The following is a 13,278-nucleotide window of genomic DNA, read 5'->3' on the forward strand; positions in this document are numbered from 1 at the left end:
AGGTCTGTGACACTCTGGCTTCACCCCCACATCCTAGGAGTATGGGAGAGGTCGTACCTTGTTTTATTGTTTTACGGTAGGATTAACGTAGCTATGTCTGTCTTAGTCTAAGTGCCTTTTGTTTAGATGAACTGCTGGACTTCTTCACTGTGTTATCTAGAGTGAACCATCTAGGGTGAGGGGGAGACTACCCTCTTCATGACCAAGGATGTTCCTCTTGTGCTTTTCAGCAGGATCACACACACACACACACCTGCACATTCCAATTTATGGAACAAACGCTCACTGAAGCATATAAATAAAGACCAGGGCAGTCCTCAGTGCGAGTCTCAGTTTGGAGGCTGCCCTTGCTAGCAAGAAGTTCTGTGTGTTTCTCTTCTCTGAGTCTTTACTGAAGAAGTGCTTTAGAGTATATCTCTTAACAATAGCGCGGCGGTGGGTGTGAATAATTTTGGCGGAAAAAAAACGGCGGATGAGGGGCGCCCGAAGAGTAAACTTAGTAAACTAAGTGCTGAATATTATGTCACTTATTTATGTGCAAATGTTTAATAACGAAGAACATTAAACATGACTGTTGGCCACATGTCGGCAAAGTTATGTGACATTAGTGACGTTTGTACTAACTTGGTTTTAAAGCCTTTACTTTAAAATATACGCCGTTCAATAGCTGAGCTTAATCTCACAGAGAATGATCAAAGCTCATGTAGAAACAAACAAATGAACAGAAGATTGTCTCCTTCATTTCTGTCAAACACAGCTGTATGACACGTTTCCAGCTGTTAGTATCATGGTTGCTAGGCAACCTGGGCAGCGCAACGGAGGCTAGACCGTCCCATTTCACAAGCCTCGCACTTCCGGCCTTAGCGGTCTTTGAGTACGCGGCCCTTGAAGATCGTTGAGGCTGCGTACTTTAAGGCTGCAGCCCCTGAATTGGGATACAGCCTCTAACCAGGACAAGAAATACACAGGAGGGAAGTAAAAACACAGAAGAGCACACCAAGAGCTGACTTTCAAAATAAAGCAAAAGAGACAAGGGACAGAAAAATGAACAAAAAGCAACTAAGACTCCGTGCCAGGTTTCACTGACTAGTGTCCGTGGCTGTTTATTCAGAAGAAAACATGATAAATGTTTAAAGAATAAAGACAAATGTTAGAACAAAGCTATTATTTGGGAAAGCATTGGTTTGTTAGGAAAAAAAAGAATTTAAGGTCAATATTATTATTTGATCCCCATGGCGGCATATATAAACACTCGTCTTAGCAAAGCAAAATCAAATAAAGAAACACGAGTTTTACTAAATCAGTGCTGCAGCAGTCACAGCGCAGTGTCTCGGGACCAACAATGCAAACTAAATGCATTCAAAATACATTAAAATCAATCAACAAACAACCAAAAATTCTTCCAAATATTGCGTCACATTCACACAGGATGAAAGGAAAGAACAGTGGCACATTTTCACTGCTGTAAACTGGACTGTGGCACAGGACAGGCCCTGTGGTAGGTGTCTGTAAATAAGTACAGGCATGTTTCTATACAGGATTATGATGTACACACCTGCAACATTATTAGGTACACATGTTCAACTGCTCATTTTAACAACTATGTAATCAGCCAATAACATGTCAGCAACCCACTGTTTCAGACTTGGAGGTGTGGTCATGGTGACCTGCTGAAGCTCAAACATCTCTCATGTCTATCCAGTGTGCAGGAGTTCTCTGGGAGGAAATGTCTTGTTGACATCAGAGGTCAGAGGAGGATGGACAGACTGCTTTTAGTGATATAAAGAAAACAGGAACTTCTGCATTCTTACGACCAAAGAATGCAGAAGCGCTCAGTTCATCCCTGAAGCAGATGAGCTTCTTTCTTTCTTTCTTTCTTTCTTTCTTTCTTTCTTTCTTTTCTCTTTCTTTTCTTTTTTTTAAACTTCAGCAGAAGAGGAAGAGCAGGAAACCGGGGCTATAATCACACAGACTGACCAGAACTGGAGACTCAAATTTTTTTTTATGGTTTTCTTATTTGTTTCTTTGTATTTCTTTCTTTTTTCTCTTCTTTAAAGTGTTAGGTGTAGAATGATTTGATTTAATAAAAAGAGATCATAGGCAAGCTGGATGTGATCTGCCAAGCTGTCATGAAAACAGTGGGAGGACCTCAGTTAAACTTCTTTATGATTGGGGGGACTTTTTAAGGGGCCCACACTCGCCTTCGTTCTGCCCCTGCACATTATTATAAACTGAACAACAGGCTCCATCTGTGAGGAGACTGCTGCGGCTCAGAGGGCTGCTGGCCCTTTAAGACTCTTCCGGTCAACAGAAGGATTTTATTTTGTAAGTTACACTAACTAACCAAAGGCTTTTATGCTGAGGAGTGCGTAATGGCGGGCGGGGGGTAGGAACGACACTTTTTGAAATGTCCTGATGACTTCTTGTCACTAACATTTGGAAAAGTATGAAATATTTTAAAGTATACGAGTCTTTCTATAAGAAACCAATAGCTTTTACTTTGAAAGTTTGATATCATGGCACCCACCACCCTTTGTGATACGTAATGAAAAGTTTTCATAATTTTTCAAGCAAAAACGTATATTTTCTGGTTTCAGCTCCATTGACGGGACGGTTTCAATTTTTTTTTTTGACATACTGCTGGCCCTTTTAGACTGCCCCGGTCGCCATGGTGACAACCAGGAAGCAAAACTGATTCTCTTTAGCATGTTGACATCTGCGACTTTCAGCGGTTCATTTGGGCCTTTTCTTCATCTTTCTGCTGACCTCCACCGACTGCGAGCCCTCTGAAACACGGACAGGTGAGCCCCGAAGCAGCGGAGCTTTTCCGCTTCGGTTTGTTTTAGCCTGAAATCACCGACAGTGCTTGGCCGTCGGTTAGCTGTGGAGCTTTTAGCCTCTGTGCTAACTGGATCCAGCGGCGGTGCCGTCGCTGTCCGTGGTGCTGACAGAGCGCGCACATCTGCAGCTGCAGCACTGACAGCTGTCCTCCTGATCCTTTCATTAGACTGCAGGACTAGGCCCAGGTTTAGCTTTATTTGTCCGAGCTGTACGGCGCGTAAAGAAGCGTTCAGAAACCACAGATCAGCTGTAGAACAGAAGCGGGAACTCACCTTGTGTGGCAGACAGGTCACTCACTTCAGACCTCTCATTTGTTCTTCCAGACGATGAGCGGGACCCCTGACGACACCAAGCCTGTGAACTTCACTGTCAAAGCTCCGGTCTACCTGCAGATTGGAGATGCCAAAGCAGACACGGCTCACTCCGGTGTCTGTGTCGTCGACGTCAACCTCCCGTTTGGAAAGCCTGTTAATGTAAGCAAACGCAGAGAGCCCCCGAGTGCCTCACATGATCAGTTACCTACAGCATCCTCCATGTTTTTTGTCTGACATCCTCCTGAGGCTTTATCAACTTCTATGCTTTCTTCCATTTGTGCAACATCTCTAAAGTTAGAAATATCCTGTCTCAGAGTGACGCTGAAAAACTAGTTCATGCATTTATTACTTCCAGGCTGGACGACTGTAATTCATTATTATCAGGAAGTCCTAAAAACTCCCTGAAAAGCCTTCAGCTGATCCAAAATGCTGCAGCAAGAGTCCTGACAGGGACTAGAAAGAGAGAGCAGATTTCTCCTGTTTTGGCTTCCTGTTAAATCCAGAATTCAAAATCCTGCTCCTCACATACAAGGTCTTAAATAATCAGGCCCCATCTTATCTTAATGACCTTGTAGTACCATATCACCCTATTAGAGCACTTGGCTCTCGCTCTGCAGGCCTACTTGTTGTTCCTAGAGTATTTAAAAGTAGAATGGGAGGCAGAGCCTTCAGTTTTCAGGCCCCTCTTCTGTGGAACCAGCTTCCAGTTTGGATTCAGGAGACAGACACTATCTCTACTTTCAAGATTAGGCTTCAAACTTTCCTTTTTGCTAAAGCATATAGTTAGGGCTGGACCAGGTGACCCTGAACCCTCCCTCAGTTATGCTGCAATAGACGTAGGCTGCCGGGGGATTCCCATAATGCATTGAGTTTTTCCTTTCCAGTCACCTTTCTCACTCACTATGTGTTAACAGACCTCTCTGCATTGAATCATATCTGTTATTAACCTCTGTCTCTCTTCCACAGCATGTCTTCATCCTGTCTTCCTTCTCTCACCCCAACCAATCACAGCAGATGGCCCCGCCCCTCCCTGAGCCTGGTTCTGCTGGAGGTTTCTTCCTGTTAAAAGGGAGTTTTTCCTTCCCACTGTCGCCAAAGTGCTGCTCATAGGGGGTCATATGATTGTTGGGTTTTTCTCTGTATCTATGAAGCGCCTTGAGGCGACTTTTGTTGTGATTTGGCGCTATATAAATAAAATTGAATTGAGTCATGATGATCATAATAGTAGGTGTCTGTCTCCGGCTCCAATCAAAGAACCAATCAACAGCCAGAACAAGAAGGATGTTGATGCGCTGACACACAGTGGAGCTGAAGGATGTTTTTGTAGGTAAAAGAAAAGCTGCAGACAGAGAAGCTAATAATTAATCTATAAAAATAATGAAAACACACAACAGAAGGCTTTTATTTTGTAAGTTATGCCTGTTAAAGGGCTTTTGCTTAGGCAGCAGTTGTCTTTCTCTCCGTTGGTGCTCCAGTGGATGATGAGTCACACCTTAAATACTGATCCGTGGCTGTTTATTGTTCACGTTGACTGTAAAATGTCCCCCATCAATCTCAGTTGAGTGATTTGCAGTTTTGCACATTAACAGTCATGAAGCAGATCTCGCCTCACTGTTAGTCAGTGGTGTTGGTGTCGGCTGTTACGCAGCTGTACGGTTTATAAGGCCTGAGAAAACGCTGCGTCCAGGCCGACACAATCGACTTTCTCACATCACCTGCATTACTGAACATGCATCCAGACACTCTTAGATACTTTTTACTGTTTGTTCACATGTCTTAGACAAAATAATGACACGATTTCACAATAAGATATTCAGTAACAGTAATTATTACGTGCAGCCTGACTTTGTTTGTGTTCGTTATTGGAAGTGAATTTTCTGCTGCTGGAGAAAGACGTCACTAAAGTTCTGTTTGTTGTCTTTTGCCCCCAGAGCAAAGTTAAAAACCTGAAAGCAGCAGAACATCCCTCCATCTGGGCCTCTCAGCAGCAGCGCACGCACTCACAGCATTTGTTTAAATAGAGAGCTGTGCTCCTGTCTTGGGAGCGACTTCAAACATTTTGGGTGCTGACCCACTTTTCAGCATTTAGTCCTAATTTAAAGTCGTCTTTAATGCAGAGTGACTCCTCATTAGCTCAAAGCTGCGAGCTTCAAAGGCGTCTGCCTGGAGCCACTAATGCACAAAGGAGTTTTCAGCAGCGAGCTGTGCGCTCCGTTTAGGCCTTAATGCAGAGATTTGGCAGATACAGCGTTTCTTAGATAATAGGTTAAGACCCAGAATGGACGGGAGGCATTTCCCTTCCAGGCCCAGCGTGGTTTAATGAAGTTTCACTTCATCCAGCACATCACCAAGGAACTTTCTTTTATTCCTGTCAGCAGCCCTGTGTTCCAGTCAGAAATGCAAAATACAAATCAAGTCACAATTTAATGTTTCTTTTAATCAGATTATAACATCAGATAAAGCTAACATCCAAAGCTTTTGTTCTCGTGACTGTGACTAGAAGACCTGAAGGACAAGCTGAGGCGAGCGGCGGAGGCTGAAGGGAAAAGTTGAGAGTATTTAATGAGGAGTGCTTCTGGAGTTTAGCGTCTCTCTGTGTGGAAGGTTTTTACATATATGCACTCACAGATTAAAAGGAAGCCCTTATTAAATAATATTTCCCATTAAAGTGATCTCGAGCCCTGAGGAGGTCAAATTTCTGCAGATTTTTTCTGATATTCGTGCTGAATCCAACACATCTGCTGTCATTAGTTCTGGTTTTCAGTCTTTTTTAAATAGAAATTAAATATCTAAAGTATCCGAGCTGTGCTGGGAGCTGATGTTTCTCCTGCATCACTGCGTTTCTTCCAGATCGAGGAGGTCACCTTTAAGAACTACTACACAGCCTACGTGACGGTGCGCCTGCTGAGGAGGAACCCCAAGCAGGAGGCCCCCGCCAAGTGGTGCACGGCCGTGAGAGACCTGCCCCTGATGGACAACCCCCACACTGAGGGGGGCTCCCAGGACTACTACACCATTCACCGGACGCAGGTGGGCTTCACCTCTTCTCACCTTAAATCTGGCTTTTCAGTCACTGCTACGGTTTAACGACAAAGCAGCCATAAACATATTTGACTGCAGAAACGCAAAACTGCTGAAGATTAAAACCTGAACTTTTCACAACACTTGATGATCAGTGTTTCCTGTTTAGCATCTGATAAGTTTGTTGTACAGAAACACGTCGTTTCCTCTGAGTTCAAACGTTACTCATTTCAAACCTGAATGTAGCTTGGAAATCATTCTGGCATCATGTCATCATAAACAATTTAAAAGGCATTTCTTTTTTATCTTAAAATGCATAAACTGGTTGTTTCCTACTGATCTGATCTCTCAGTCAAACCTTCCCAGCAGGTCGTATATGAGGATGTGAGGGAACGCTACAGGTCACGTGCTATTTTTCATTCAACTTGTTTTTAGTTTTTTATAATGTTGCATTCGTTTTTAGACAGTTTGTGCTTAGTTTGGACATGATGACTGACAACAGAGTAACCTGTCCTCATGCTGTCGGTGCATCAAAGAGCCACACCTGTTGTGATGACCTTTAACGCTGCAGGCGTGCTGAGGAGGAACCTTGACATCAAAAGTAGTTTTCTTTTATATCAGACCTTTTTTTAAACTCATCCCAAGGTCATTGTTAAATAATTAAGGAATGACCTCCATTAGTTAAAAGAAACTGCTGCACTTATGACACCAGGAGAAACTGAGACATCTGCTGCTGAGGTCTGTTTTCAGCGAGCTGAAATTCTGCAGTGCAGGAGGCTGGAGGCTCACAGCTCATATTGATCTCTGTCTATGCGCTTGTTTCGTTTTCCTGCAGGATTTTTTACTCTACCTTCCACACTCTGTTCAGGGTTAATATGGTTGTTTGGGTTCAGATACTGTTGTTGTGAGGAAGTGTGATGAACAGCGTCAGGCTCTTAGTGACAAAGGATGGTTTCTTACTCCACCTCTGAAACATGGACGTCACTGACTGGTTCTCCTGCTCTCTGTGCAACAAACATCTCCCTGGATGTAAACATGATAACAGTGAGTGTTTAAAATGTATCATTGTCCTCCACAGTTTTAGACGTAAGACAATTCTCAGCTCATAACAAAACTCACATCAGGAAAAACATCATCACTGAACCTGCAGTTCCTCTACCGTCCAGCAGAGGCTCCAGCCGAGAGTCGGTCTCCCTAGACTCTACATATTACCCTCTCATCTAAACATGGTCTCATCTAGTACCAGAAACCAGCTTGGCATTAGCCAAAACACTAACGCTGACCCTTTGATATAAAGATCAGTGACCGTGATGACTCAGCCAGCAGAAATGAAGCTTTCAGCCAGCTGCAGGACAGGAAGTCAAAATATATGAGAAGCTGATATCACATGTCTGAATTATACCAGATGTGTTTGAGACCAAAGGGGCAAAAATGTTTCTCCAACTAATCACGCCAGGTGTGATCAGGTGTTACCTGCAGTATTACAGGTAGTGGCCCTACACAAAGCAGTGTGACAACCCACCAGAGGTTTAGAAAGGCCCTGCAGGTCAAAGTTTGGGAGCAGCTCTGTAAAGAAACGAGAGGAAACGGGCCGCAGAGCAGCGTCTTGTTAGCTGCTCTGCCTCCTCGCTTCTGATGGCAGAAGTTGAGAAAACCGTGCCGCCTGTTGTGCTGCCAGACCGAGCTGCTGTGCCTCTGCTAATGACAGGAGGATTAACCGCAATCGTCAGATCTGTAGATCGATGCATCCCGCTGGGCATAAAAACCACCACAGCCGGCTCCAGTTTGTTTTCCCTCTCAGCTGCGGTGGCGTCGAGCCAGCCGGCTCCCTGAGAAACTCACAATAAGTTTGTAAGTTTGGAGACAACACACAGTGACTTATTCTTCATTTCCTCTGTTTATTCTCCATGCAAATGGAGCCAGGTGGTGAATGGAGATTTCATTTTTGTTTACTTCAGTCGGCACTGCGAGGCTGATGAGTTTAAACGGTAACTGTGATAGCATAAATTATGTTCAGTCACTTCTTATGGGTTTAGTGTTCGTCACATTTAGCCTTGAGGGAGATTCATTGTGTTCTGTTGCTGCACTGATTTTTGCACCTCGTCGGGACTCAAAGGACTCGAATGATTTGAAGAAATGTTGGCGAAAACGTTCTGATCAGAATCACAGCAGCTTCTGGTTCTTCAACAACTTTGGTCCATGTTTTTGTATTTTGTGTTATACCAGTGGCCACGGATGGGAGGCGGCCACACCCTTGGGTGGGTGGGTGGATGATGGGTGGATGGATGAGTGGATCATGTATTCTGATGAGCCGGTTTTCCTCTGCTGTTGTTCGTGCCTCAGATGCAGGTGGAGCCGGATCACGTGGTGTGTGCGCGGCTGATCCTGAGGCAGCCGTCCTTGGCCTGGTTAACCTTCAGCCTTGAAGACATTAAAATATTTCCTCACACGGAGCCGGTGAGTTTGTCTAATGTTGTCATTAACGTGCAGCGGAGTCAGGAGTGCAGGAAGGTAAAGTGACATTAATCACAGACTCAGTGAGAGAGCATATAATGAACTCAGGCCCTCAGGTAACATCAGCACGCTGTCACTTTGAAGGGAAACGTCAGTGCTTCTTCCAGTCCAACCCAGCATCACAACACCATGACTGTGCAGGAGAGGGAGGAGAGTCAAAGTTTCAGTAACTCCTCACAGCACGGGCAGATGGGCGATATTTGAAGTTGAGGTGGAGGATGTTTTGTTGACCCCGCCTGGCACTCTTTAGCTGCTAAATGCTTCTCTGTGTTTACACTGTGTCTGCTGAGCAGCTGCGCTCACAGGGCCTTTTTCTGGCTCTCCCAGAAGGTTTAAACCAGTTTGAACTCCACTGATTCGCAGCAGTCAGTGGACCACATTTAAGGAAATGTGTGAGAAGGTGGAGCAGTGGTGCCAGCCCTTCTATCGTGATTTGAACTGGAACACCTCACAGCTTATACACGTAGCCTCCTCCTCAGGCTCTGAGGGTGCTCACATGCTAATAAACGATCCCTGCGAGTGTCAGCTGCTCCGGTCAGAGACGTTATTAGATGATAAATGGTGATTAAAATCTATCAAGAACATAAAAATCTAACAGTACATCAGACAAATGATGAAGATGCAGGTTAATCTGGTGATTTCTGGCACAGAGCGGTAAATGAATGATTTTGTCTCTGAGCGCGCTCAGTGCTGCTGTTTGGTTCTGAGGTGACGGCTGCACATTAGAGCTGAGACACTTTAAACTGGGTCCATTTAAACATTAAAGCTTCTGGTCCCACAGGAAGGACAGGTGCAGATCACAGTGAATGAATGTGATTGGCTGATCAGGTGTTCTTGGTGTGTGCTGCGTGTTTCCAGCAGTGTGACGAGACTCAGCAGCAGATCAGCATCAAGCAGAGCGACTTTGAGACGTTTTCTAAAGCCCGGGTTAAACACACAGAGCTGGAGCTTCATTCTGTGGGTTTAGCAAAGTTTACCTGGTTTACCTTCCACAGGTAAAACCACCCAACATGCTGTAAATAATTGCATCCGGCTGATTTTAACGGCACCCTGAACATAGGTGATATGTTAGTTGCCGTGGTGATTCTGGTGAAAAAGTCATGCACTGTATTGCACGGACCACGTGCTGAGGATTGAACTGACGTCAGAATCAGAAATAAACCGCAGTGGTTCCTGCAGCTGTGGGTTGGATCGGTGGGGGGGTGTTGGGGTTTGCTGTTGAACCACCAGCAGGTGGAGCCAGAGTGAGAACTGAAGCAGAGATCCAACTGAACAACAAAGTAACAGAAACTCGACTGCAGAGTTTAACAAACGCTCTTCCTCCTTCCAGGACCCAGAGAAGGAGGTTTCTGATTGGCTGTCTGACCTGACCCTCACTGACCAGCACCCCGATCTGGAGGTACGCACCGTGTTTCTGTCTACACGAGGGCGCCGAGCTTTGAGAGCCTGATGGGAGTTTGCTGCATATTTTATTAGCTCATTTCTCAGTTTTCATACTTAAATTCAATTTCAGCTTCTTCAGGGCTGAAACGCAAATGAGGGTTTTATTATTCTGCAGCTCGTCTTCCTCTGGGCTCTGATTTGTTTTTGATAAGCTTCCAAATGAAAGAAGCTTTTCTTACTTTTTGTCTGTGACTCCGGAAAAACAAACTATTAAAAAGGCAAAAAGCAAATCCAGCTGAACAAAGAGTTTAGTTTAGTTGGAACAGGAGGAAGGATCAACGAGTTCTGGCTGACCTCAGGCTCTCATAGCCTCTAAGCTCACTTACAGGTTACCTCTGTGACACATTTTTAACTGTGAGTCAGGAGCAGAGCTTTTTATTGCTGTTGAAGAAACAAACTAACCGATGGAGGCAGCAGTAAACCGGCAGGTCCAGCTGCTGATCCAGAGTCAGGTCACGGTGGCTGCAGATAAGCCGTCCTTTCCCATGGCGATGGTTTCCAGCTCCCGGGCCAGATGAGATATGAAACTGTGTCCTCGGCCTCCTTCAAGCAGAGGCAGAGGATCTGATTGCTGAACCAGCTCTGCCTCACTCCTCGCCTCATCTCCAAGCCCAGATGCTCGTGTGACTGTGGAAAATAACATCACCGCCTCTGTCAGCGCAGTCTGGCGGCTTCAGCTTAACCAGCAGAAACACGTCTAACAGATGGCCCCGCCCCTCCCTGAGCCTGGTTCTGCCGGAGGTTTCTTCCTGTTCAAAGGGAGTTTTTCCTTCCCACTGTCACCAAAGTGCTTGTTCATAGGAGGTCATATGATTGTTGGGGTTTCTCTGTCTGTGTTATTGTAGGTCTACTGTACAATATAAAGCACACTGAGGCCACTGTAGCTGTGATTTGGTGTTATATAAATCAAACTGAATTGAATTCGCATCACCGACGTCCGTAGCAGAGCATTTGGTGCTCATCAGTGACGCACGCCAGCTCGTGGCGCTGTGAGGCGGTCTGATTACCAGCAGGTTAAAGAGACGCCAGCGAGTGCGTTTACTTCCTGATGACATGGGCTTTTGGCGTCTCAGATGCTCATGTGGTCGGGGTTTTTTTGTTTGGTCATGTGACTGAGTACGTGAGTTCTGATTTCTATTAATTGATTTAATTCAGAGCTTCAGCTTCAAATGTTAACTATGATCCAGGAAGGAGCATGATTGTGTCCCCGTGTGTCCCTCAGGGCCTCCCTGACCCGCAGACCGTATCCTCCAGCATCCAGCAGATGTGGGCTCTGACTGAGGTGATGCAGACCAATCAGACGACAGCATCCATCGGACGGTTCGATGTGAGTGAAACACACAGTCAGCCTCATCTGTCCTGTAATGAGTGTGTTCATGATGGAGGTGATGTAATAACATTTGGCCGTTAGCTCGTTTTTCATGTTCTCAGAGATGATGAACATTTTAGTTTATCAAATGATCTGAAATGACATTTTTGTGAAGGCGCGTGCGCGTGTGTGTGTGTGCGCGTGAGCGTGCGTGTGTGTGCGTGAGCGTGTGTGTGTGTGTGTGTGTGTGTGTGTGTGTGCGTGAGCGTGCGTGTGTGTGTGCGTGAGCGTGCGTGTGTGTGCGCGTGAGCGTGTGTGTGTGTGTGTGTGTGCGCGTGAGCGTGTGTGTGTGTGTGTGTGTGTGTGTGTGTGTGCGTGAGCGTGTGTGTGTGTAATCACGTGTGTGTCATTAGAAATGAGAGCAGAGTGATGATGGTGGTTCTCTGTGCTGCAGGTGGATGGATGCTACGATATCAGCCTGCTCTCCCTGACATAAAGAAGTTGGGGTGTGTGTGTGTGTGTGTGTGTGTGTGTGTGTGTGTGTGTGTGTGTGTGTGTGTGTGTGTGTGTGTGTGTGTGTGTGTGTGTGCTGTAACAGCATGAAGAGAAAGTGCTGACAAAGACAGGACGTCTCATCTCTGCTCGTCACGCTGAGGTCATTTCCTGTCCTGATGCGATGCTGTCACAGAGTTTCAGTCTTCGCTGTAATGTGTATTTATTAAACTGAGAAGACCTGCGCGTCCTTCAAGTACCTGTATTAAAGACTCATTCACTAATAAAAAAATAAAGTAACACATCGTCTCCTGTGTTTGCGTGTGATTTCATCTTCAACCTCAACTCTTCTTTACATTTAAAACGCTCCACACTGTGCTGGACTCACACTCACAGTGATGATGTCAGCTGAAGAACATTTTTGGTTCTTTCTGTAGTTCTGTAACGTGTTGATGGTTCCACTGAGCTGGAGAAAGATCATCGAACCTGTTGAAATGAGAATGACAATAGAAATGAGTCACTGCAGATAAAAAGCGAGGTCTTTCATTTTTATGTTCACACGAATAAACGCAGGTAGAAAATGTTGAAGTCAGCCCAGTAGGTTTGTTTGGCCTTCGTTTCATTCTGAGCTCACATGACTCGGGAGACAGACACTATCTCTACTTTCAAGATTAGGCTTCAAACTTTCCTTTTTGCTAAAGCATATAGTTAGGGCTGGACCAGGTGACCCTGGATCCTCCCTTAGTTATGCTGCAATAGACGTAGGCTGCCGGGGGATTCCCATGATGCATTGAGTTTTTCCTTTCCAGTCACCTTTCTCACTCACTATGTGTTAACAGACCTCTCTGCATTGAATCATATCTGTTATTAACCTCTGTCTCTCTTCCACAGCATGTCTTCATCCTGTCTTCCTTCTCTCACCCCAACCAATCACAGCAGATGGCCCCGCCCCTCCCTGAGCCTGGTTCTGCTGGAGGTTTCTTCCTGTTAAAAGGGAGTTTTTCCTTCCCACTGTCGCCAAAGTGCTGCTCATAGGGGGTCAAATGATTGTTGGGTTTTCTCTGTATCTATGAAGCGCCTTGAGGCGACTTTTGTTGTGATTTGGCGCTATATAAATAAAATTGAATTGAATTGAATTGAATGACTGTTTCCTGTTCGACCTTAAATTTCATTTGTTTGAGTGTTTGGAGCCTGACAGTGATAAGACTCAAAGCACAGGAAACAGAAGCTGATTGGCTCACAGAAGGCAGGCAGGAAGATGATTGGACCAGAGCGATGATGAGAAAACTGAGCATGACAGCGTGGGAACGCTGTGACGTGCTGCGTGAATGGCCAGGAGACGGC

General features: G+C 45.3%; 1 protein-coding gene across 4 annotated transcripts; it reads left to right on the plus strand.

Annotated features, from left to right (window-relative positions):
- Window positions 1–2,117: 2,117 nt before the first annotated feature.
- Window positions 2,118–11,994, plus strand: nicn1 (nicolin 1). Of its 4 annotated transcripts, none has more exons than XM_026166571.1 (8): window positions 2,118–2,325; window positions 2,598–2,801; window positions 3,165–3,314; window positions 6,006–6,185; window positions 8,520–8,633; window positions 10,021–10,089; window positions 11,356–11,460; window positions 11,897–11,994. In XM_026166571.1, the coding sequence occupies exons 3-8, from the start codon at window positions 3,168–3,170 to the stop codon at window positions 11,936–11,938; spliced, it is 657 nt and encodes a 218-aa protein (XP_026022356.1). In that variant the 5' UTR covers window positions 2,118–2,325; window positions 2,598–2,801; window positions 3,165–3,167; the 3' UTR covers window positions 11,939–11,994. The 4 variants fall into 4 exon arrangements, with proteins under 4 accessions (XP_026022356.1, XP_026022357.1, XP_026022355.1 ...); XM_026166572.1 differs by having other exon boundaries at window positions 2,654–2,801; XM_026166570.1 differs by lacking the exon at window positions 2,118–2,325 and adding an exon at window positions 2,332–2,444.
- Window positions 11,995–13,278: the final 1,284 nt, after the last annotated feature.

Source organism: Astatotilapia calliptera, chromosome 5 (assembly GCF_900246225.1).
Source record: "Astatotilapia calliptera chromosome 5, fAstCal1.2, whole genome shotgun sequence".
NCBI lineage: Eukaryota > Metazoa > Chordata > Actinopteri > Cichliformes > Cichlidae > Astatotilapia > Astatotilapia calliptera.

Excerpts from the sequence above, each read along its gene's own strand:
- nicn1 (XM_026166571.1), top strand. The coding sequence starts at position 3,168 with ATGAGCGGGACCCCTGACGACACCAAGCCTGTGAACTTCACTGTCAAA. Across the intron at positions 3,315-6,005 it reads CGTTTGGAAAGCCTGTTAAT|ATCGAGGAGGTCACCTTTAA; the intron begins GTAAGCAAACGC and ends CGTTTCTTCCAG. Across the intron at positions 6,186-8,519 it reads ACACCATTCACCGGACGCAG|ATGCAGGTGGAGCCGGATCA; the intron begins GTGGGCTTCACC and ends TTCGTGCCTCAG.